Below are 22,896 nucleotides of genomic sequence, written 5' to 3'. Positions count from 1 at the left end.
GTCAGAAATGAAGATGAGGTTTTCGCACGGAGTGAGCAGGTTGGATAGGATTAGAAATGAGCTAGCTGAAAGGAAAAGAAGAAGCATTTTATTTACTTGTGAAGTTCAAGTCTACTTGGATTTCAGTTGGGTTTGTAATTATTGTTGGGTTGATTATTATACATTGTAAATTTTGAGGAAATATCAAAACTGTATCCTCATAATGCAGCTTTGTAATGAGTATATGAAAGCAATTCATGATGCTGATTGTTTGGATTCTGGCGTGAGCTCCACTTCTCAGTGGTGGAAATTTACGAATTGTGGGAGTATAGTTTTACCACTGTCACATCCCGCAAAGAACATTGGGAAAAGATGGGGTGGTTCCGTGAAGAGCGTGGACTATTGGGTGCTGCTGAGTACCCAGTCAATGAATCAGGATGTGTAGGTACGTGGACATCGAGACGAATCTCGGATGCTTTCAGGTAGTTGGACAAAACAGAAGGAAAAGATAATGTACGATGAATGAGAGAGCAAGGTATTTTCAAATTTAAGAATATAATCTTTAATAGTTTTATATAAAGAATACCACCACAACATGTTTATGTAACAGTTTTTAATTTTGTTTTGTTTTTTTTACACTAGGGGGCGGATGGGGGTTTGGGGGTGGTGGTGGAGGGAATCAAATTCTTGTCTTTCCCTTATTTAGGACACAGGAACTCTGAACATAACATTTTGGCATATTGATTCAAAACAAAACCTGAAATATCATATGGACACATTATTAAGACACTAGATTGCCACACAGGTAATATCTTTTGATCAATACTGTGAGAGTATATGCACATTAAAGTAATATACTACACGAAATACGCTGCTAATTCAGCCATTTTGTCTTTAGGCTTTTTTGGAGGGCCACGGCGTCCTCTGCCCCGCCCTTGTCCTCGTCTTGCACCTCCACCTCGGTGCATAGGGTGCCTCATTGTAGCATGTTTAAGCGCCACAAGGTCCTGGAAGACTGGATCACAGAAAACACAGCCGGTGTGTTGGCTCTCACAGGCAGGCAGTGGGGTCTGAGCTTTATTGAAGACTACTGTGACCAACAAGGCATCACAGGCATTGCAATTCTCTTGAGCAACCTATGGAATTAAAAAACAAAGGCTTAACGAAGTGTCATGTTCGAACTGTGACTCAGCACCAGATCCACCCATGAGCCTTCTTGACCAGTCATTAATGAGAGTGGCAAGTATAACAGTTAAACCTACTTTGTAGAGGTTACATTCCAGAAATGCCGCTTAATAAATTAAATATGAAAGGTAGCGACCAATTACCGATTATACTATTAATACATTTATATGTTACTTATATGCAATTCAGGTGGCCCAGTGACTGACTGGATAGCGCATTTGCCTCACAGTTCTGAGGACCTGGGTTCAAATCTGGGCTAACCTGTGTGATGTGTGCATGTTCTCCCGGCAGCTTGGAGGGTTTTCTCCAGGTAATACGATTTCGTCCCACATCCCCCCAAAAATATATTAGGTTAATTGGAAACTGAATTACTCGAAAGTGTGAATGTGAATGCTTTGTTTAGATGTGCACTGCGATTGGCTGGAGACCAGTTCAGGGTGTACCCCGCCTGTCACTGAACGTCAACTACGATAGGCTCCAGCACTGTCACAAGGCGATGTTGGGATGAGGGAGATTGGAAATGAATGAATGAATACTATATATACACGTATAATTCAATGGCAATGATTTAAGAGTGGTAGAGGTATTTTATGTGCCTGCTTGAAGTCACCATCCACACATGCTACATGATCATGTTGATTAAAGGCAGGTATGCTCTGTTGGAGTATTCTAAACAATACCTCATGCTCAGATGGTGTGTACAGGCTATTCCCTGCTCTATGTATTGGCACTGTCCCTCACACTGATGATCATGTTAATCCCGTCACTGGTTATTATTATTATACTCAGAATTCATTGCAGCAATGTTTTGATTGCAGTACTCTTGTAGAAAATCAAGTTACACTTATCTCTTTACTTGCATTTGTTCCTGTTGATATTGTTATGAGTCTGTGCATGATCTAAGGTTGTTTTTTGCGAATGTACTTAATAAAACTTACACTATGGCTGGTGTTCTAAATAGGGTTTACACATTTGGGATTTTTGGGGCCGATCACCGAGTTTCAAAAAAACGATAACTGATCTGATCACAAGATAGGGTAATGAGTCTATTTAAATGACTTGTTCATAAACTGTATATACTTGTGTATTGTATGCTGAGTATCATCAAAAGTAGTCTTTGTCAGGTCATATATTGTAATCGGCCTGGTCAAACCAACATTACAACATAACAAATAATCAGTGCAAACTCACTGTAATTATATTTCATGATAATTCAATCACTTGACACCTTTACAGCCTGATTTCACAAAATGGTGCCATATTTACTTATAATCATTTGTAACAGTGATCATTAGTGAGTAGCTTGCTTGGATACATAATAATATGGTGCATGCTTGCAAGCCATGTCATATTAAAAGTACAAACATCGTGGGACATCATGTTAAACAAAAAGAGAATACAATGATTTGCAAATCATTTTCAACCTTTATTTAATTGAACAGACCTCAAAGACAAGATATTTAATGTTCAAATGGATACAACTTCATTTTTTGATTATTGGCAAAAACTGATTGCACACTGCTGGATTCGCCAGAAAAAGACGGAAACGAAGCGGAAAGAGCCAAGTAGGAACATGACATCAGAACCGGTGACAACTATAGCGAGCATTGGAATACATTGTAAGAACGACGATGAATTTTCTGATATTTTGAGGGATGAATGCTATTCTGAAGGATCCCACAAAGACGGTGAAGAATACGAACTTTATAAAGGCGTTAAATGTTATCAATTTGAGCCAGTTAGACAACATACAAGTTCGAATGCAGATGAAATAGCTGGCCATGAAGAGAGTGCCGAGAACTCAAGGAGCAGGATATAGAGCTTGTGCACCTCCATCATAAAATCACGTGACTTTTGTTTACCCCGCCATGCTGCCAGTCTAACAAAGCATTGTTCAATGCTAACTCGGTTGGAGACAACACGAAAATATGTCTTAGAGCCCGATACCCAGAATCTTGTCCGATACTGATAGACATTTAGAAGGTGAAAATAAACAAAGGTACGTGGAAAAATTAGATAAACTCTGCATAGAAGACCCGTATTTAATGCCGAAGTCGATGTTTTCATCGATAAGAAATATGACTTTGTTTCGGCTTGTTATGGACAACTGGATATACACATGTATCTGGTGAGTAACTCGTTGAGATTTACACGAAAAAGTTTGAAAGGGTATAAAAGTCTGGAAATGCAGCCCTATGGGGGCACAAACCAGTGCAATCTGTAGGCCGGTCCCAAGCCCGGATAAATGCAGAGGGTTGCGTCAGGAAGGGCATCCGGCGTAAAAACTGTGCCAAACAAATATGAGCGTTCATCTAAAGAATCCCATACCGGATTGGTCGTGGCCCGGGTTAATAATGCCCGCCCCCGGCACTGCTAACCTGCAGGACGTCGGTGGAAATTCAGCTACTGTGGGTCGAAGACAAAGAAGAGGAGGAAACCGGATCCATCATCAGAAGAAAAAGAGGAATGCACACAGCCTACAACTGAGTGTAGGGACTTTGAATGTTGCGACTATGACAGGAAAAGCTCAGGAGTTGGTTGACATGATGATTAGGAGAAAGGTTGATATTCTGTGCATCCAAGAGAGCAGGTGGAAAGGTAGTAAGGGTAGAAGTTTGGGAGCAGGGTTTAAATTATTCTACCACGGAGTAGATGGGAAGAGAAATGGAGTAGGGTTATTTTAAAGGAAGAGCTGGCTAAGAATGTCTTGGAGGTGAAGAGTATCAGATCGAGTGATGAGACTAAAATTTGAAATTGAGGGTGTTATGTATAATGTGGTTAGCGGCTATGCCCCTCAGGTAGGATGTGACCTAGAGTTGAAAGAGAAATTCTGGAAGGAACGAGATGAAGTAGTTCTGAGCATCCCAGACACCGAGAGAGTTGTGATTGGTGCAGATTGTAATGGACATATTGGTAAAGGAAACAGGGGCGATGGGTAAGTACGGCATCCAGGAGAGGATCTTTGAGGGACAGATGGTGGTGGACTTTGCAAAAAGGATGCAGATGCCTGTAGTGAACACTTGTTTCTAGAAGAGGGAGGAACATATAGTGACCTACAAGAGCGGAGGTAGAACCACACAGGTGGATTATATTTTGTGCAGACAATATAATCTGAAGGAGGTTACTGACTGTAAAGTAGTGGTAGGGGAGAGTGTAGCTCGACAGCATAGGATGGTAGTATGTAGGATAACTCTGGTGGTGGGTAGGAAGATTAAGAAGACAAAGGTAGAGCAGAAAACCATGTGGTGGAAGCTGAGAAAGGAAGAATGTTGTGCGGCCTTCCGGAAAGAGGTGAGATAGGCTCTCGATGGACAACCGAAGTTCCGGGAAGACTGGACGACGACAGCCAAGGTGATCAGAGAGACAGGCAGGAGAGTACTTGGTGTGTCATCTGTTAGGAAAGGGGAGAAGGAGACTTGGTGGTGGAACCCCAAAATGCAGGGAGTCATACAAGGAAAGAGATTAGCGAAGAAGAAGTGGGATACAAGAAAGAGTACCACAGATGCATTATTTGCCTTGAGGATGCTCGTGGAAAAGTACAGAGAAGGTCAGAAGGAGCTACATTGCGTCTTTGTGGATCTAGAGAAAGCCTATGACAGAGTACCAAGAGAGGAACTGTGGTACTGCATGCGTAAGTCTGGTGTGGCAGAGAAGTATGTTAAAATAGTACAGGACATGTATGATGGCAGCAGAACAATGGTGAGGTGCGCCTTAGGTGTGACAGAAGAATTTAAGGTGGAGGTGGGACTGCATCAGGGATCAGCTCTGAGCCCCTTCCTGTTTGCAGTGGTAATGGATAGGCTGACAGATGAGGTTAGACTGGAATCCCCTTGGACCATGATGTTCGCAGATGATATTGTCATATGCAGTGAAAGCAGGGAGCATGCAGAGGAACAATTGGAAAGATGGAGACATGCACTGGAAAGGAGAGGAATGAAGATTAACCGAAGTAAAACAGAATATATGTGCGTGAATGAGAAAAGTGGAGGGGGAAGAGTGAGGCTACAGGGAGAAGAGATAGCGAGGGTCGACGACTTCAAATACTTGGGGTCAACAATACAGAGCAATGGAGAGTGTGGTCAGGAAGTGAAGAAACGGGTCCAAGCAGGTTGGAACAGCTGGCGAAAGGTGTCTGGTGTGTTATGTGACAGAAGAGTGTCTGCTAGGATGAAGGGCAAAGTTTACAAAACAGTGGTGAGGCCGGCCATGATGTACGGATTAGAGACAGTGGCACTGAAGAAACAACAGGAATCTGAACTGGAGGTGGCAGAAATGAAGATGTTGAGGTTCTCGCTCGGAGTGACCAGGTTGGATAGGATTAGAAATGAGCTCATTAGAGGGACAGCCAAAGTTGGATGTTTTGGAGACAAGATTCGAGAGAGCAGACTTCGATGGTTTGGACATGTTCAGAGGCGAGAGAGTGAGTATATTGGTAGAAGGATGCTGAGGATGGAGCTCCCAGGCAAAAGAGCGAGAGGAAGACCAAAGAGAAGGTTTATGGATGTGGTGAGGGAAGACATGAGGGCAGTTGGGGTTAGAGAGGAAGATGCAGGAGATAGGCTAAGATGGCAAAAGATGACACGCTGTGGCGACCCCTAACGGGACAAGCCGAAAGGAAAAGAAGAAGAAGTGGGATACTGAGAGGACTGAGGAGAGGCGAAAGGAGTACATCGAGATGCGACGTAGGGCAAAGGTAGAGGTGGCAAAGGCTAAACAAGAGGCATATGAAGACATGGGCACCAGGTTGGACACGAAAGAAGGAAAAAAGGATCTCTACAGGTTGGCCAGACAGAGGGATAGAGATGGGAAGGATGTGCAGCAGGTTAGGGTGATTAAGGATAGAGATGGAAATGTGTTGACTGGTGCCAGTAGTGTGCTAAATAGATGGAAAGAATACTTTGAGAAGTTGATGAACGAAGAAAATGAGAGAGAAGGAAGAGTTGAAGAGGCAAGAGTGAAGGACCAGGAAGTGGAAATGATTACTAAGGGGGAAGTCAGAAAGGCACTACAAAGGATGAAAAATGGAAAGGCAGTTGGTCCTGATGACATACCGGTAGAGGTATGGAAGCAATTTGGAGAGATGGCTGTGGAGTTTTTGACCAACTTATTCAACAGAATACTAGCGGGCGAAAAGATGCCTGAAGAATGGAGGAAAAGTGTTCTAGTTCCCATTTTTAAGAACATAGGGGATGTTCAGAGCTGTGGGAACTATAGTGGAATAAAGTTGATGAGCCACACAATGAAGTTATGGGAAAGAGTAGTGGAGGCTAGACTCAGGACAGAAGTAAGTATCTGCGACCAACAGTATGGTTTCATGCCTAGAAAGAGTACCACAGATGCATTATTTGCCTTGAGGATGCTAGTGGAAAAGTACAGAGAAGGTCAGAAGGAGCTACATTGTGTCTTTGTGGATCTAGAGAAAGCCTATGACAGAGTACCAAGAGGGGAACTGTGCTACTTGCATGCGTAAGTCTGGTGTGGCAGAGAAGTATGTTAAAATAGTACAGGACATGTATGATGGCAGCAGAACAATGGTGAGGTGTGCCTTTGGTGTGACAGAGGAATTTAAGGTGAAGGTGGGACTGCATCAGGGATCAGGTCTGAGCCCCTTCCTGTTTGCAGTGGTAATGGATAGGGTGACAGATGATGTTAGACTGGAATCCCCTTGGACCATGATGTTCGCAGATGATATTGTGATATGCAGTGAAAGCAGGGAGCATGCAGAGGAACAATTAGAAAGATGGAGACATGCACTGGAAAGGAGAGGAATGAAGATTAGCCAAAGTAAAACAGAATATATGTGCGTGAAAGAGAAAAGTGAAGGGGGAAGAGTGAGGCTACAGGGAGAAGAGATAGCAAGGGTGGACGACTTCAAATATTTAGGGTCAACAATCCAGAGCAATGGTGAGTGTGGTAAGGAAGTGAAGAAACGGGTCCAAGCAGGTTGGAACAGCTGGCGAAAAGTGTCTGGTGTGTTATGTGACAGAAGAGTCTCTGCTCAGATGAAGGCCAAAGTTTACAAAACAGTGGTGAGGCCGGCCATGATGTACGGATTAGAGACGGTGGCACTGAAGAAACAACAGGAAGCAGAAATGGAGGTGGCAGAAATGAAGATGTTGAGGTTCTCGCTCGGAGTGACCAGGTTGGATAGGATTAGAAATGAGCTCATTAGAGGGACAGCCAAAGCTGGATGTTTTGGAGACAAGATTCGAGAGAGCAGATTTCAATGGTTTGGACATGTTCAGAGGCGAGAGAGTGAGTATATTGGTAGAAGGATTCTGAGGATGGAGCTCCCAGGCAAAAGAGCGAGAGGAAGACCAAAGAGAAGGTTTATGGATGTTGTGAGGGAAGACATGAGGGCAGTTGGGGTTAGAGAGGAAGATGCAGGAGATAGGCTAAGATGGCAAAAGATGACACGCTGTGGCGACCCCTAACGGGACAAGCCGAAAGGAAAAGAAGAAGAAGAAGAAGAAAAGTCTGGACGTGTACAAATACTTTATTGCTGGATCTGTTCTCATCAGGAAGAAATCCCACATCGTGACGGGTTGACGGCTCGTGAATGTGGAAGCGTGGTCGGCCACACGTTAACCTTTGCCAGAATCCATTGACCTTTTCAGGTAGTATTCAATACAAATACCAATATTATAGAAATGACCCCTGGTTTCACACAAACTCGATTTCATTAACTACGATTGAAAAAAAAAAAGACAACGGTTGTGACGGCTCCTGAACGCGGAAGCGTTCGGCCACACGTTAACCTCTGCCGGAATCCATCGATCTTTTCAGCTCGTATTCAATACAAATACCAATATTTAAATAAACCCTGGTAATTAGCGCGTTCAAGCCTAGTTTATTATCTCACCAAAACACACAGAAAATGATAACATAGTCCACAGTCCAAGTTGGTATATTTTTACAAATAAGGATTTTAATGAATGAAATCCATTTAAAATGTTGCCACGTTAATTTGACAGCAATAGCTGGTGATATCTTGCTTCACTATAAATATAATTTCATGTTGTAAACTGATGCCACAACCAGACAGTACCCAGACACGTCCAAACCACATTTTAGTCGCAATGTTCTCAAGATATCATGAGCAAAACTTCACACTGAAAGCTGTATCTTGTGGTTTTGTTTGGGCACTAAATGCTTAAAATATAAATAAAAAAGGGGTGGATGGTTCTGTTTATTGGTCAGATATGGGTCTTTGAGCTGTAGAAGTTTGTGAATGTGAACAGATTATTTATTTATTTTTTTTATTACATCCACAAGTGTGCATATAAATGCTTTTTTTCAAACCTGAGTGGAGCTATATGACCCCGGCCTCAAGTGAGGCCTCAGCTGTGCAACAAGGCAGGTCAGGAGAGAACAAAAAAAAACAAAAAAGGCAAACAACAGGAGAGCTTTTGGTGCCATGAGAGTCAACATATATACCAGAAAATGGCAGATTATCCAGACCATCTACAGTGTATGATGGAGCACCCAGCTGTCAGAAACACATGGGTAGTGGAGGTTGCCTTTTTACAATTCAGGCAACAGTATCGGCAGTGACTGGATTTTCCACACCAAGAGTAAGAGCTAATTTAAAAATTACTATTTCTCCTAATCAGCCTATCTTTTTGACATTTACATCCATCCATCCATCCATCCATCCATCCATCCATCCATCCATCCATCCATCCATCCATTTTCTTAATTGCTATCCTTATCCTCATCCTCCCAACTGTCATCAAGCAGAAGGAACTGGGGATCCCGGAGAAAACGCACACATACACTGAATTGAGAGGCCAACGCTTTACAGCTGCGGCTCTGTGTCGCCCTGCCAAAAGCAGTACTTGTCCAATCAATGCTTTTTCAAGCAAAGTCCCATTCTGGAAAATTGTCATATTTTCAAGTTAATGCGACATACTGCTTACAGACAGCTTGTGAGATGGTTTTGGGGAATTTTTGGCAGAAATAAGCACGTGCCACTTCCATCCTGCTGTGTGTCAAAGATTCGTGACACCTTTCCTAATCCAGAGGGACAAGAGTACACTGGATTCAAATGGTCTACATCCTGATTTTTTTTACTTTGTGTAAATGTTGATGTATACAGTGAAGAAAATACATATTTGAACACCCTGCTATATTGCAAGTTCTCCCACTTAGAAATAATGTAGGGGTCTGAAATTTTCATCAAAGTGCATGTCCACTGTGAGAGAGAATCTAAAAAGAAAAATCCAGAAATTACAATGTATGATTCTTTAAAGATTTGTTTGTGTGATACAGCTGCAAATAAGTATTTGAACACATTGTCTATCAGCAAGAATTCTGACCCTCAAAGACCTGTTAGTCTGCCTTTAAAAGTCCACCTCCACTCCATGTATTATCCTGAATCAGATGCAATTGTGTGAGGTCGTTAGCGGCATAAAGACACCTGTCCACTCCATAGAATCAGTAAGACTCATGTAACATGGGCAAGACCAAGGAGCTGTCCAAAGACACAAAATTGTACAACTCCACACGGCTGGAAAGGGCTATGGAGAAATACCAAGCAGCTTGGTGAAAAAAGGTCCACTGTTGGAGGAATCATTAGAAAATGTAAGAAGCTAAACATGACAGTCAAGGTCAATCAGAGTAGAGCCCCATGCAAGATATCAGTTCGTGGGGTCTCAATGATCCTTTGAAAGGTGAGTAGTCAGCCCAGGACTACACAACAGGACTTGGTCAATGACCTGAAAAGAGCTGGGACCACCGTTTCCACGGTGACTGTTTGTCATACACCAAGACGTCATGGTTTGAAATCATGCTTGGCACGGAAGGTTCCCCTGCTTAAACACGCACATGTCAAGGCCCGTCTTAAGTTTGCCAATGACCATTTGGATGATACAGAGGAGTCGTGGGAGAGAGACTAAAAAGCAAAATGTTTCCAAGCTACAGTTCTGTGTAAAAGTATTTCCCTCTCCTAATTTCAGTTTTTTTTTCGTTTTGCATATCAATCACATGCGAAAGTTTCAAATCAAACTAATTTTAATATGACTCTGCGACAACCCAAGGAAAAACAAAATGCAGTTTTTAAATGACAATTCAATATGTTGAGGCACAAAAATAACAATCCAAACCTTTCTTACCCTCAGTAAAAAGTTAAATCACAAAGTCACTGTGACTAACCACAAATTTGAGAATTTCACAACGAACACCCAAACCTGATTACCGCCATATTTGTTGAATCAAAAACTTAATCAAATAGAATCTGTCAGAGAACGTGAGGTAGGCTACGAGATCTCAACAACCAATGCATCATATCATGATTCAAACAAATTCAAGAAGAAATTGGAAAAAAAAAAAAAGATTGAAGTCCATTTGTCTGAAAAATATTACAAAGCCATTTCCAAGGCTTTGGGGCTCCAGCAAAACACTGGCAGAGCTACAGGGCCACAACTCATTATTTGGTTCAGGGGACAATTACTTTTTTACACAGTTAGAAAGGTTGGGATGTTTTTTAGTGCCTTAATAAATTGAATTGTCACTTCAAAACCGCATTTTGCATTTCTTTGAGTTGTCTGAGTCATCTTAAAATTGGTTTGATGATGTGAAACTTTTGCGTGTGATACATATGCAAAAAAAAAAAAAAAGCAGGAAGGGGCCAATAATTTTTCAACGGTACTCTAAGTAACTTACTCTGATGACTTTTGCCATATACAACCCACAAACGGCACTATGATGTTGTGTTAAGAAAAGGGCTGTATGATAACTAATCTGTCCATTTTGTCAACTGTCTTTTTATTTCTTGCAATGAAGAATATAACAACAGATAACTGAATACAGAAGACATTGTAATAGGACCATTTATATATTACCTGTACTCTATGTGCGTGTTCAAAGAAATGAACAACTACGTTGCATCTATTACAGGACATCTTCCATTTTGGCGCAGAGGTTGGATCCAGGACTAAAACTCCACTGTCACACTCCACACACTGACCAATACCCAAAGAGTTGAAAGAGTGCTGGCAGGAAGGATGGCTACATTCATTGCAACCCACATCTAGGAGAATGGGGTAGGAATACAGACAATAACATGAATTTGAGACAATATTTCAAATAATACCGCTGTCCAAAATTAATATGCAACATATTGAAAAACATTTACAATCTCACCTATTAATTTTTAAAATAAAAACTTGAAAATATGTCATTTTTGTAGCAAGAACAACTACAGTACAATTGTTAATTTTTTGGGACAAAAAAGACTTACATATAGTTTTGGAGGACATCTGACAATACTTTGACAGTTGTGATTTTTATTGCAGATGAACATTTTACTAAACACAAGGATCTAAGCCACCTAGGCAAATAAAGTCTGCTCTTTCCCTTCTTGTTATTATCGTTCATATTGATTCAAGGCATCAAAACAGTGACATGAGTCAACTAGAGATCAAATCTTTGCCTAAGTCAGCAACTGGTATTTTTCTAGACTTCAGTAATTGTTGGTTCCTGCTGCAAAGTCTGTCAGTTCTCTGTACTACGTCCCGAATACACTCCATCATCTCAGTTCTCAGACAACCTCTGCAGGTGGCATGAAACTTGTGAGGGCAATCAACCTTCATGAAACAGTAACTTTCCAGATAAAATGAAAAATTAAAAAGACTTGGAGGCATTTCTCTCCAATCAATCAACCAAAATGAAATTGAACCTAATATTTGTCTTGTCATAAATAACCACCCATTTGAGTTTAGGATATCCAAGTCCATGTGTGGAGTATTCAACCCAGAAAAGTATAAAGTTTATAATTTTAAAAAAGAAAAAACACATCTCAATCACTCAACAGTTTAGGTACAGTAACATAGTATTCTTACTTTTTTTCATATCTCTGAAAGGTGGATTGCTAAAGCAGTATGGGCACAGGGGGTAACTTTTGCCTCGTGTGCCAGAGGTCCACAACACTAGCTCAAAATCATCCAGTGGACAGCGAAGCTCCTTGTACAGCTTGATGGCTCCATTCTGCGGTAGACTATATGTCTCATCACAGTGGGAGCAGTGGAGTCGACTGGATTTAGCCTGCAAGAATGTTAGAAAGTACAATGTGACGTTTTATAGCAGAGTAAACCAAAAATGCATTGAAATAAAATTTACTCGGTAAATTGCTCTTACGAGTCTAGTGGTGACACAATATGAACTCAAAAAATTATTAACATATTCTTAAAGTCTTGTGACCACACTTTAGGAATATTAACAAAACTTCAGAAAGTATTCTACAATGACAAGGCTTGAAGAGTCTGTGGGTGGCTAAAGGCATTGGCATTCTATTGAATAAGTTGGCCAAAAACTCCACAGCCACCTCTCCAAATTGCTTCCTTACCTCCACCGGTAAGTCATCAGGACCAACTGCCTTTCCATTTTCATCCTTTGTAGTGCCTCTCAAACGTCCCCCTTCCTCACTTGGCTCTTCAACTCTTCCTCCTCTCTCATTTTCTTCATTCATTAACTTCTCACAGTATTCTTTCCATCTATTCCGCACACTACTGGCACCAGTCAACACATTTCCATCTCTATCCTTAATCACCCTTACCTGCTGCATATCCCTCCCATCTCTATCCCTCTGTCTGGCCAACCTGTAGAGATCCTTTTCTCCTTCTTCCGTATCCAACCTGGTGTACATGTCGTCATATGCCTCTTTTTTAGCCTTCACCACCTCTACCTTTGCCCTACCTCACATCTCAATCAATTCCTTTCACCTCTCCTCAGTCCTCTCAGTGTCCCACTTCTCCTTCGCTAATCTCTTTCCTTGTATGACTTTGTGTATTTTGGGGTTCCACCACCAAGTCTCCTTCTCCCCTTTCCAACAAAAAGACACCTCAAGTACTCTCCTGCCTGTCTCTTTGATCACCTTGGCTGTAGTTGTCCAGTCTTACGGGAGCTAAATCTTAGCAACAACAACTGCAATCTGCGAGAACTTGCGATCCGTCTCTTATAGTGCTTTGGAGGAATTGTGGACTATCCTTGTAGAAATGTTGTTATTCAGCTTCATTGGATGGTTTTCCGGCATAAACCGCCTTTTTAAGGTTATGCTACAGCATATCAATAGGATTCAGGTCAGGACTTTGAGTAGGCCCCAGCCAAAGTCTTAATTTTGTATTGCCTTCAGCCATTCAGAGGTGGACCTTCTGGCTTGTTTTGGGTCACTGTCCTGCTGCAGAACTCCAGTCTATTTCATTTTATTCTCCTTTAGGAATTTTTGGTAAACACCAGTATTCATGGTTCCATTTATAACCGAAAGTCTTCCCAGTCCACCATAATATTTTACTGTTGGTTTACTGTTGGTATGATGCTCTTTTTCCTGAAATGCAGTGTGATATTTTTACCCCAGAAGTAATGGTAATAACGGTATGTAATGGCAATGGTAAAGAAGCAATAACCACAGACTTTTTGACCCATGATTATTTTCCTCAAAGTCTTGAGGATTGTCAAAAGGCCTTCAGGCAAAATTAAGATAAGCCCTCAGGTTCTTTTTGTTAAGCAATGGCTTTTGTCCGAGAACTATTCCTTCCTTCCATCCATCCATCCATCCATCCATCCATCCTCCATCCATCCATCCATCCATCCATTTTCTGAGCCTCTTTTCCTCACGAGGGTCGTGGGAATGCTGGAGCCAATCCCAGCTGTCTTCAGGCAGGAAGTGGGGTACACCTTGAATTGGTTGCCAGTCAATTGCAGGGCACACAGAGACAGACAACAGTCACACTCACAATAGCACCTAGGTGCAATTTAGAGTCTCCAATGAATGCATGTTTGTGGGATTTGGGAGGAAACCGGAGTATCCCGGAAAAAAACCCACACAGCCACGGAGAGAACGTGCCAACTCCACACATGGGTCCTAGGATATGAACCCCGGTTCTCAGAACTGTGAGGCCAATGCTTAACAGCTCCTCCACTGTGCCGCAGGAACTATGCCATGCAAGCCATTTTTGCCCAGTATCTTCATCATGGTGCAATCGTGAACACTAACCTTAATGGAGGCAAGTGAGGCCTGCCGTTCTTTGGCTGATGGTGTGTGACCTCTTGGATGAGTCGTCGCTACACTCTTGTTGTAATTTTGGCTTGCCAACCACTCCAGGGGATGTTCACCACTGTTCTGTTTTCACCATTTGCAGAGAATAGCTCTCACTGTGGTTCGCTAGAGTCCCAACGCTTTTGAAATAGGTTTATAACCTTTTCAACACTGATAAAAATTGGTTTTATTTTTCATTTGTTCTTAAATTTCTCCAGATCTTGGCATTATGTCTAGCTTCTGAGAATCTTTTTAATCTCCTCTACTTTGTCAGGCAGGTCTTACAGTGGTGTTCAAAGTAAGACCAGTACAATGTGGCGAACCAGATTAATCAACATTTTCAATATATTTTTTATTGCTACATGTCAAACAAGATACCAGTAGGTGCACTCTCAGAAAACCAACAAGACCCAGCATTCATGATAGAGACAAGTCTATGCAAATGTGCAATTTGTTGAAAGGGGTGTGTGAAAAAAATAGCAGTGTGGCATTCAATTAGTGAGGTCATCAATTTGTGAAAAAGAGCTGAGAATCAGGTTGCCCCAATTTAAGGATGAAGCCAGCACCTGTTGAACATGCATTTCTCCTTGAAAGCCTGAGGAAAATGGGTTTTTCGACAGATTTTTCAGAACAGCCAACGTTGATTTGAGAGGGTAAATCTCATAAATAGGTGCAAAAAATTATAGGCTGTTCAATTAAAATGATCTCTAAATCCTTACAATGGAGAGCAAAACAAGAGACGTGGAGGAAAATGGAAGACAACCATCAAAATGGATGGCAGAATAACCAGAACGGCAAAGGCTCAGCCAATGATCAGATCCAGGATGATCAAAGACAGTCTGTTTAAGTACAGTGACATCTGTGTGAAGCTAATCTATTTCCAAGATCGTGCAGTGCAAGACTTGGTTGCGGTAAGTGTGGTGAGGTCCTCCATGTAGGCTCTGAGTCGAGGCAGCCTCACCCCAGGTCTTATTTGCTGCCCACCAACCACACAGCGAGAGGGTCGGAGGATGATTTCCATGGCCAGGGTGAATAGCAGCGGGGAGATGGTACACCCAGCCATGATTCCCACTTCCGGGTGCTACCATGCAGTGGTGTACCCTGCTGTTGTAACACAGAGCTGGATATCTTTGAAGTAGGCCCTAACCAAGGTTGTAAGTGCCGCTGGGACATTGAAATAGTCAAGCGGTGTCCACAGAAGATTATGAGGGACTGAGCCAAAGGCGTTTGCTGGGTCTAGGAACAGCACACGATCTCTTCCCTCTTTCTTGGCGACTTGGATCTGATGCCAGATGACACTCGTGTGTTCTATGCATTCGGAGAAGCCAGGTATTCCTGCTTTCTGGATTGACGTGTCAATCAGATTGTTACCTCACAGGTATTCTGCTAGCCTTGGAGCAAGCATGCTGAAAAAAAATCTCCCTTCGATATTTAGGAGGCTGATCTGTTGGAACTGCCCAATCGCTGATGAGTCCTTTTCCTTTGGGATAAAAATGCCTCCAGCTCTACGCCAGGCAGATGGTATCTCCCTCTTCTGCCACACGACCGTCAACAGTTTACAGAGGAATCGCAGGACATCTGGTGTGTTTTTGTAGAGCCTCTATGGAAATCCATTGGGTCCAGGAGCTGATGCAGCTCTTGCTCTACGCAGAATTTTACCTCAGCCCACCTGGATAGACTGATGTCCAGCGCTTGCTCTGGTGGATCGGTTGGTGGCATATCCGGTGGGAGCATAACTTCTTCATGACAGCAGTCATCTGTGCAGGAATTTTTCAGGTGTTCTTCCAGGATGGCTTTCGTCACAGAGAGACTTCTGCTTTTCTCTTTTGCAAAGAGACTCTTTGCAAATCTGAAGGGCTCGTTATAAAAGCGTGATCCAGCCTTTCCTGGATTTCTTCCTGCAACAGGTTTATGCCCTCCCTCTCCTCCTCTGTGGCTTTCCTCCACAGCTTCTTCAGCTGTCTCCTCTCCTTGATCAGGCGATCTATCTCTTTCTACCTTCTGGACCTTTGGGGGATACCTGGGGCAGCCTGTTTGCCTTCCACCACGCCAAATTGCTCCGCCCCATAAGTATAAATTAGGTCACCTATCCTTTCCAGCTTCTTTGTACTGGTGCCTCTGATCCCTTCCAGGGATCCATGTTGACCTTCTTCCACGAAGCCTTGTCGCAGGCCTTGGGCCATTTGATCAATGCTCTACGCCCCTGGATCTTCTTCTCTTGGCTTGGGTCCAGGTTGCTCTCCTATGCCCTATTCCTCCTCCTCCACTGGGACAGGGGTGTTGATGTCCTGCAGACTGTGGTGTGTATCCTGCTGCTGAACCTCTGTCGACTGACTCGGCCTGCTTCTCAAAAAATAGCTGTCAATGCGACTTACCTGCTATCCCTTTTATAGGCACTGTTTCCTGCCCTGGTGGATTTTCAGGCCTGAGTGGAGGTAACTTTTGCCCAACCAACCACGGAGATGTGGAGCTTATGTCCTGATCTGACTGTCGGAGTTTAATTTATGCAGTCAAACGTTCTTGTAGTCTTTTCCATTCCTGTGTTCATAACCATGTTGTCTGCCGATGACCCATCTTCCGCCCCCAATCTCGCAGGCTCAGGAGGTGTTTTCTTCTTATAGTTTTCTGGGCCAATGTTGAGTGGAACCCATAGAGCAGTTGTCCTGGGCCCTGCTGTCACGGATAGCTAGCTTGAGACTGCCCCAATAGTGTCTATTCCCTCCTGCCAGCTGTCTTTCTAGGCTGTCACAAGGTTTTTCCCTTGTTGTCAGCGCCCCTTTCATAGCAGTCACTGATTCCCCAGATTATTAGATGTATTATGTAGGAATAGATGTTAATATCCCTTTATTCATGGGTATTTCGGCTCTGATGAGGCTCTGAGGGATGTTCAAATAAGTGATGTCACTCTACGGGTTATCAAGTGGGCTTCCCTGCGTCAGCAAGTGTTTCACTGATAGGCCCACGCCACTCTCGAGAGGGTTCAGCAGTGAATCCCAATATTATTCGGGATATTGAATGACTTTTTTGGAATAATAAGAACTAGCTTTCACTAAGAGACAGGAACACAGAGTGACCTACAAGAGCAGAGGTAGAAGTACGCAGGTGGATTATATTTTGTGCAGACTATGTAATCTGAAGGAGGTTACTGACTGTAAGGTAGTGGTGGGGGAGAGTGTAGCTCGACAACATAGGATGGTGGTGTGTAAGATGACTCTGATAGCAGGTAGGAAGATTAAGAAGAGAAAGGTAGAGCATAAAATCAGGTGGTGGAAGTTGAGATAGGAAGAATGGTGTGTGGCCTTTCGGAAAGAGGTGAGACAGACTCTAGATCAGTGGTTCCCAAAGTGGGGTCCACGGACCCCCAGGGGGTGAAAAATGCCTTTCCAGGGGTCAGCGACACGATGTCTGAGACAGAGTAATAATAAAATATTTTTCTGAAGAAAAGAACAACAAATGTTTTTTTCTTTTGTCTCGCTATGTCTTACATCCTATCCTATTTTGAGCCCAGCCCAGATGAGTGATTCATGCAGTGCCATGCCCAGCCCTACAGTACAGTTTAGCGGAGAGAGAGAAAGGCTTTATGGGAGAAACGAGTAGGAAATGATAACTTTGCTAATTTCCCAGCACTTGACAGCCTCGATCTGAGAGAAGCTGATATCAAAGAAGAAATCCAGCAGCATTTGAAAACACTGTGGGGAGGTTTTGACCACTATTCTACACCTAATGAATTGTCTGGAAAAGAAGAATCATGGGTTCAAGATCCTTTTGGCTTCAATTTTGACACGATGCAGGACGGCGACGACAGAAAGGGAGAACTCATCGAACTCCGTCATTCAGAAGCCATCCGTCAACAATTTGAGAACAAGTCAAACAGCACCTTTTGGTGCGAGGGGTTAGAATTGTTCTCAAAACTCGCCAAATCAGCTGTGGAATACTATGTTCCCTTCATTACTACGTACAGGTCTGAGGCGGGGTTTTCAACTTTATTAGATGTGAAGACGAAAAAACAAAATCGTCTGGAAGCTAATCATGATGTGAGAATTGTCCTTTCCAGTGTTGAACCACGTTTTGATTTATTGTGCAAAAATAAAAAGCAAGAGCACGTGAGCCAGTAAAATTGAGTATTTCTTTGTACCAGAATGGCATAGCTGTGTCCAGGACTACATTATTGGTGAAAGTTGAGGTTGGGAGTCTGGGAGCTTTTTGAACGACTCACTGGGGCTCCGGGCCCAGGTTGGCTTTGGGAACAACTGCTCTAGATGGACAGGGAGAGCTTCCAGAATACTAATACTACTGCCAAAGTATTCAGAGAGGCAGTCAGGAGAGTACTTGGGGTGCCTTCTGGTAGAAAAGGGGAGAAGGAGGTGGTGGAACCCCAAAAAACAGGAAGTCATTCAAGGAAAGAGATTAGCAAAGGAGAAGTGGGACACAGAGAGGACTGAGGAGAGGTGAAAGGAATAGATTTAGATGTGAGGTAGGGCAAAGGTAGAGGTGGTGAAGGCTAAAAAAGAGGCATATGACGACATGTACACCAGGTTGGATACGAAAGAAGGAGAAAAGGATCTCTACAGGTTGGCCAGACAGAGGGATAGAGATGGGAAGGATGTGCATCAAGTCGAGGTGATTAAGAACAGCGATGGAAATATGTTGACTTGTGCCAGCAGTGTGCGAAGTAGATGGAAAGAATACTTTGAGAAGTTAATGAATGAAAAAAGGGAGAGAAGGAAGAGTAGAAGAGGCAAGTGTGAATGACCAGGAAGTGGCAATGATTGGTAAGGGGGAAGTTAGAAAGGCACTGAACAGCATGAAAAATGGAAAGACAGTTGGTCCTGATGACATACCCGTGGAGGTATGGAAGCAATTTGGAGAGGTGGCTGTGGAGTTTTGACCAACTTACCCTATAGAACCAGGCGAGAAGATGCCAGAAGAATGGAGAAAACATTAAAACATACATTATTTGCCTTGAAGATGCTCGTGGAAAAGTACAGAAAAGGTCAGAAGGAGCTACATTGTGTCTTTGTAGACCTAGAGAAAGCCCATGATAGAGTACCAAGAGAGGAACTGTGGTACTACATGCGCAAGTCTGGTGTGGTGGAGAAATATGTTTGAATAGTACAGGACATGTATGAGGGCAGTAGAACAGCGGTGAGATGTGCGTAGGTGTGACAGAAGAATTTAAGGTGGAGGTGGGACTGCATCAGGACCTGGTCTGAGCCCCTTCCTGTTTGCTGTAGTAATGAATAGGCTGACAGATGAGTTTAGACTGAATCCCCTTGGACCATGATGTTCGCTGATGATATTATGATCTGCAGTGAGAGCTGGGAGCAGTTGAAGGAACAATTAGAAAGATGAGCCACGCACTGTAAAGGAGAGGAATGAAGATTAGCCGAAGTAAAACAGAAAATATGTGCGTGAATGAGAGGGGCGGAGGGGGAAGAGTGAAGCTCCAGGATGAAGAGAAAGCGAGGGTGGATGACCTCAAATACTTGGGGTCAACAATACAGAGTAACAGTTAGTGTGGTAAGGAAGTGAAGAAACGGGTCCAAGCAGGGTGGAACAGTTGGCGGAAGGTGTCTGGTGTTCGATGTGACAGAAGAGTCTCTGCTAGGAGGGAGGACAATGTTGAAAAAACATTGGTGAGGCCAGCCATGATATACGGATTAGAGATGGTGGCACTGAAGAGACAACAGGAAGCAGAACTGGAGGTAGCATAAATGAAGATGAGTTCTCGCTCGGAGTGAGCAGGTTGGATTGGATTAGAAATGAGCTCATAGAGGGACAGCCTAAGTTGGATGTTTTGGAGACAAAGTTCGAGAGAGCAGACTTCGATGTTTTGGACATGTCCAGAGATAAGACAGTAAGTATATTGGTAGAAGGGTGCTGAGGATGGAGCTGCCAGGCAAATGAGTGAGAGGAAGACCAAAAAAAAGGTTGATAGATGTTGTGAGGGAGGACATGAGGACAGTGGGTGTTAGAGAGATAGGCTTAGATGGAAAAAGATGACACGCTGTGGCGACCCCTAACGGGACAGGCTGAAAAGGAAAAGAAGTTTTCAATTCATGTCTACAAATCAGTGACATAAACACCAGTTTCACAAAATACTATTCCTCACAGACAAAGAAATCCTTTAATTTCCACTAAAAGTGTGCCTAATTCAGTAGATTTATTTCAGTATGGGCAAGATATTTGTTTAATCTGTTGGTTCTATGTGCCCAAAATGGATATATAAAATATAACTGTGACTCACATCCATTTTTTTTTTCTTTTAGCATGTCTTTCACTAGGCTTTGGGTACTTGACACTGAATAACTTCACTGAATAGAAATGACTTATTCATTCCGGGCATGTCATTGTCGATAACGGCTCACCCCACTTTAAATTCAGATGGGAGTGGTACTGAATTAATCTTCACTAGAGTCGGGGACACAAATTGATTAATCATGGTCTCTCTCTTTCTCACAATATTAATTATAACACATCCATCAATTCTGTGAGCTGCTTAAGTGCAGAATGGAGGCTTTTAACCACTGATGGAGTCTCAAATTTTCATGTTATTATCAAGTGAAATCTGTTGTGTGGTCCAACGTTTTGCATAAACTGACATAACTATAAAGGTGTTAAAAATGAAAAAAATAACCAAGATTAAGGACTATCCAATCGTGTGATCAGAAATAAAGGCTGATCATGTGATTTTTCAAGAGTGATGGCTCAAACAAAAAACTTTTGGGCCTAAAACTGAAAATTAGGAAAACAAGGCAGAATACAAAGACAATGAAAGAAAGAGAAGAAAAAGCCCATTCAATCATGCTTCAAAATTATGCCAAGAACTACCACGGGGCAGTTTTTTGGAGTATATTATCAGGCAAGTCTTCGATCATTTATAATTATCAACCTTTAATTTTGAAAATCATGCTTTTCCATTTTTACACAATCCCTGTAGAACCAAAGGAGCTGTAGCTCATGTGACGTGACATGTATTTTTGTACCGTGGGTCTCGCAGGTTCCCACACAATGCGTGTGAACTTTGCTATAAATTATGTGACTGGACAGAAGCAGGAGTAAAGGTCATTGGGAGCGAGGGGGAGAAGGAATTGTGAGCGTAAACTCACAGGGAAATGGCAGTGCTGGAAACACTGAGAGGGGAGTTGATGGGGGTGAAAACCTTGACGGGAGTGACAAACAGGATCCACTTATATTGTACTGTACAGGGAGTCCTCTGTCAACGACTGAGATCTGTTCCTACAGTAGTGACTTAACTTGAATTTCAACTTAAGTTGGATTTCACCGTTAAAGTCAAAGTTTACGATGACCGCCGGGATTGGCTTCAAGATTCTCGTGACTCACGTGAGGATAAGCGGCTCAGAAAATGGTTGGGTATGGACACTTTGTATAAAAAAAATACATTAAAGTAAAAAATATAAGATGGTTCACTTACTATTAGGGAAGGGAGGCTGGGATGGTGAAGAATGAAGGGAGACTGCGCTCAGCTATTGCTAAGTAACAAGTGCAGGTAGCCATTGGTAGTGGTAAATTCCTCCTCGGCGTCCTCTCCTTTCTGCTCTTTCAAAGTTAGAAAAATACGCCGTGCCCATTCCCTGAATAAACATGAGGCTGATATTAAGCCTACATTGATTTGGATCCTTGATCCATAATGTAAGTAATCTTTCCATCTTGTCAATGATCGAAGAATGGTCCTTTGTTTTTTTTCTTCACAAAAAAGTTGCTTCGTGATCACTGTATCACTCTTCATGCGCACTAAAATATGGGATTTGTCCTTTATAATAATTGCCACGGTCATCCGACTGAAGCCCAAGTCTTTATGTGCGTTGGTGTTAATCCTTTCTCCACTATTTATTTATTTTTAATGATGTTGAGCTTCATTTCCACAGTCATTGCTTTTCTTTCAGCTGGACCAACATTGCTAAAAAAAAAAAAAAAACCCATCTTTCATCTTTTGGGCCATAAAAAGCTGGGTGAAAAGGGCAAATAAACTCCCAGCGCACAAGCAGAGAAAAGCAATATGCATCAGCTAAGCAGAAACAATATGGTGCTAGGGCCATTATGGCAAACTCGGGTGTTGTAAAGTTGAAACCTTTTAGGTTGAGAAAGTCTTAACCCGAGAACTTCCTGTATTTTAATTTTAATGAAATCAATATCTGAACATTTCCCTTGAGTATCGAGCTAAACATTGCTCATTCATGATAGTGAGCAATCTTTGTAAAAGTGAGATTGGGCAGGTTTTGGAAAAAAAAAACAAAACCTCAGTATTGAGAGGGAGCTGGAGCCATCTCACTGAAAGTGGGATGGATTTTTTTAAACAATCACTTAGGGTTAGGAAGGAGTGGGATCAACCTCTATGGGAGTAGAATGGAGCAGAAGTGAACATCAACATCTACTCCTTGTTCAGCCTCTGACATGTACAAAGCTAAAAAAGGATAAAAAAAAAAAAGATTGGCTTGGCGGGAACACCCCTCCAATCTATATGCTGTAAAGAGACTAAGTGTTGCAGAACCAATGCCTATGCGAGGTGTATCATGCCATTTATTGTTTGTTTCATAGTTTCATGTGCAAATGTGCAGTTAAAAATGAGTTTGTGAAGTTAATTGGGACATTACTTGACGAAAGGCTAGATAAAAATGGTTGTTTCACGTCAGACAACCCAATCAAGCGAGTGAATCGCTGTGGTGGTTGGTTATCCC

At 42.5% G+C, this 22,896-nt stretch overlaps 1 protein-coding gene across 4 annotated transcripts in view; it reads right to left on the bottom strand.

Annotated features, from left to right (window-relative positions):
- Positions 1–517: 517 nt before the first annotated feature.
- The window catches only part of top3b (DNA topoisomerase III beta), a 144,843-nt gene continuing 122,464 nt past the window's right edge, over positions 518–22,896 (bottom strand). For all 4 annotated transcript variants that reach the window (XM_061815878.1, XM_061815879.1, XM_061815877.1 and 1 more), the window contains 3 exons: positions 12,006–12,207; positions 11,007–11,194; positions 518–1,115 (listed from right to left, as the gene is read on the bottom strand). In XM_061815878.1, the coding sequence (XP_061671862.1) occupies positions 837–1,115; positions 11,007–11,194; positions 12,006–12,207 (669 nt within the window). In that variant the 3' untranslated portion in view covers positions 518–836. The remainder of the gene's footprint in view (positions 1,116–11,006; positions 11,195–12,005; positions 12,208–22,896) is intronic.

Source organism: Syngnathoides biaculeatus, chromosome 4, assembly GCF_019802595.1.
Source record: "Syngnathoides biaculeatus isolate LvHL_M chromosome 4, ASM1980259v1, whole genome shotgun sequence".
NCBI lineage: Eukaryota > Metazoa > Chordata > Actinopteri > Syngnathiformes > Syngnathidae > Syngnathoides > Syngnathoides biaculeatus.
The sequence above is the reverse complement of the archived record's forward strand: the minus strand, read 5'-3'. Positions and strand labels throughout refer to the sequence as shown.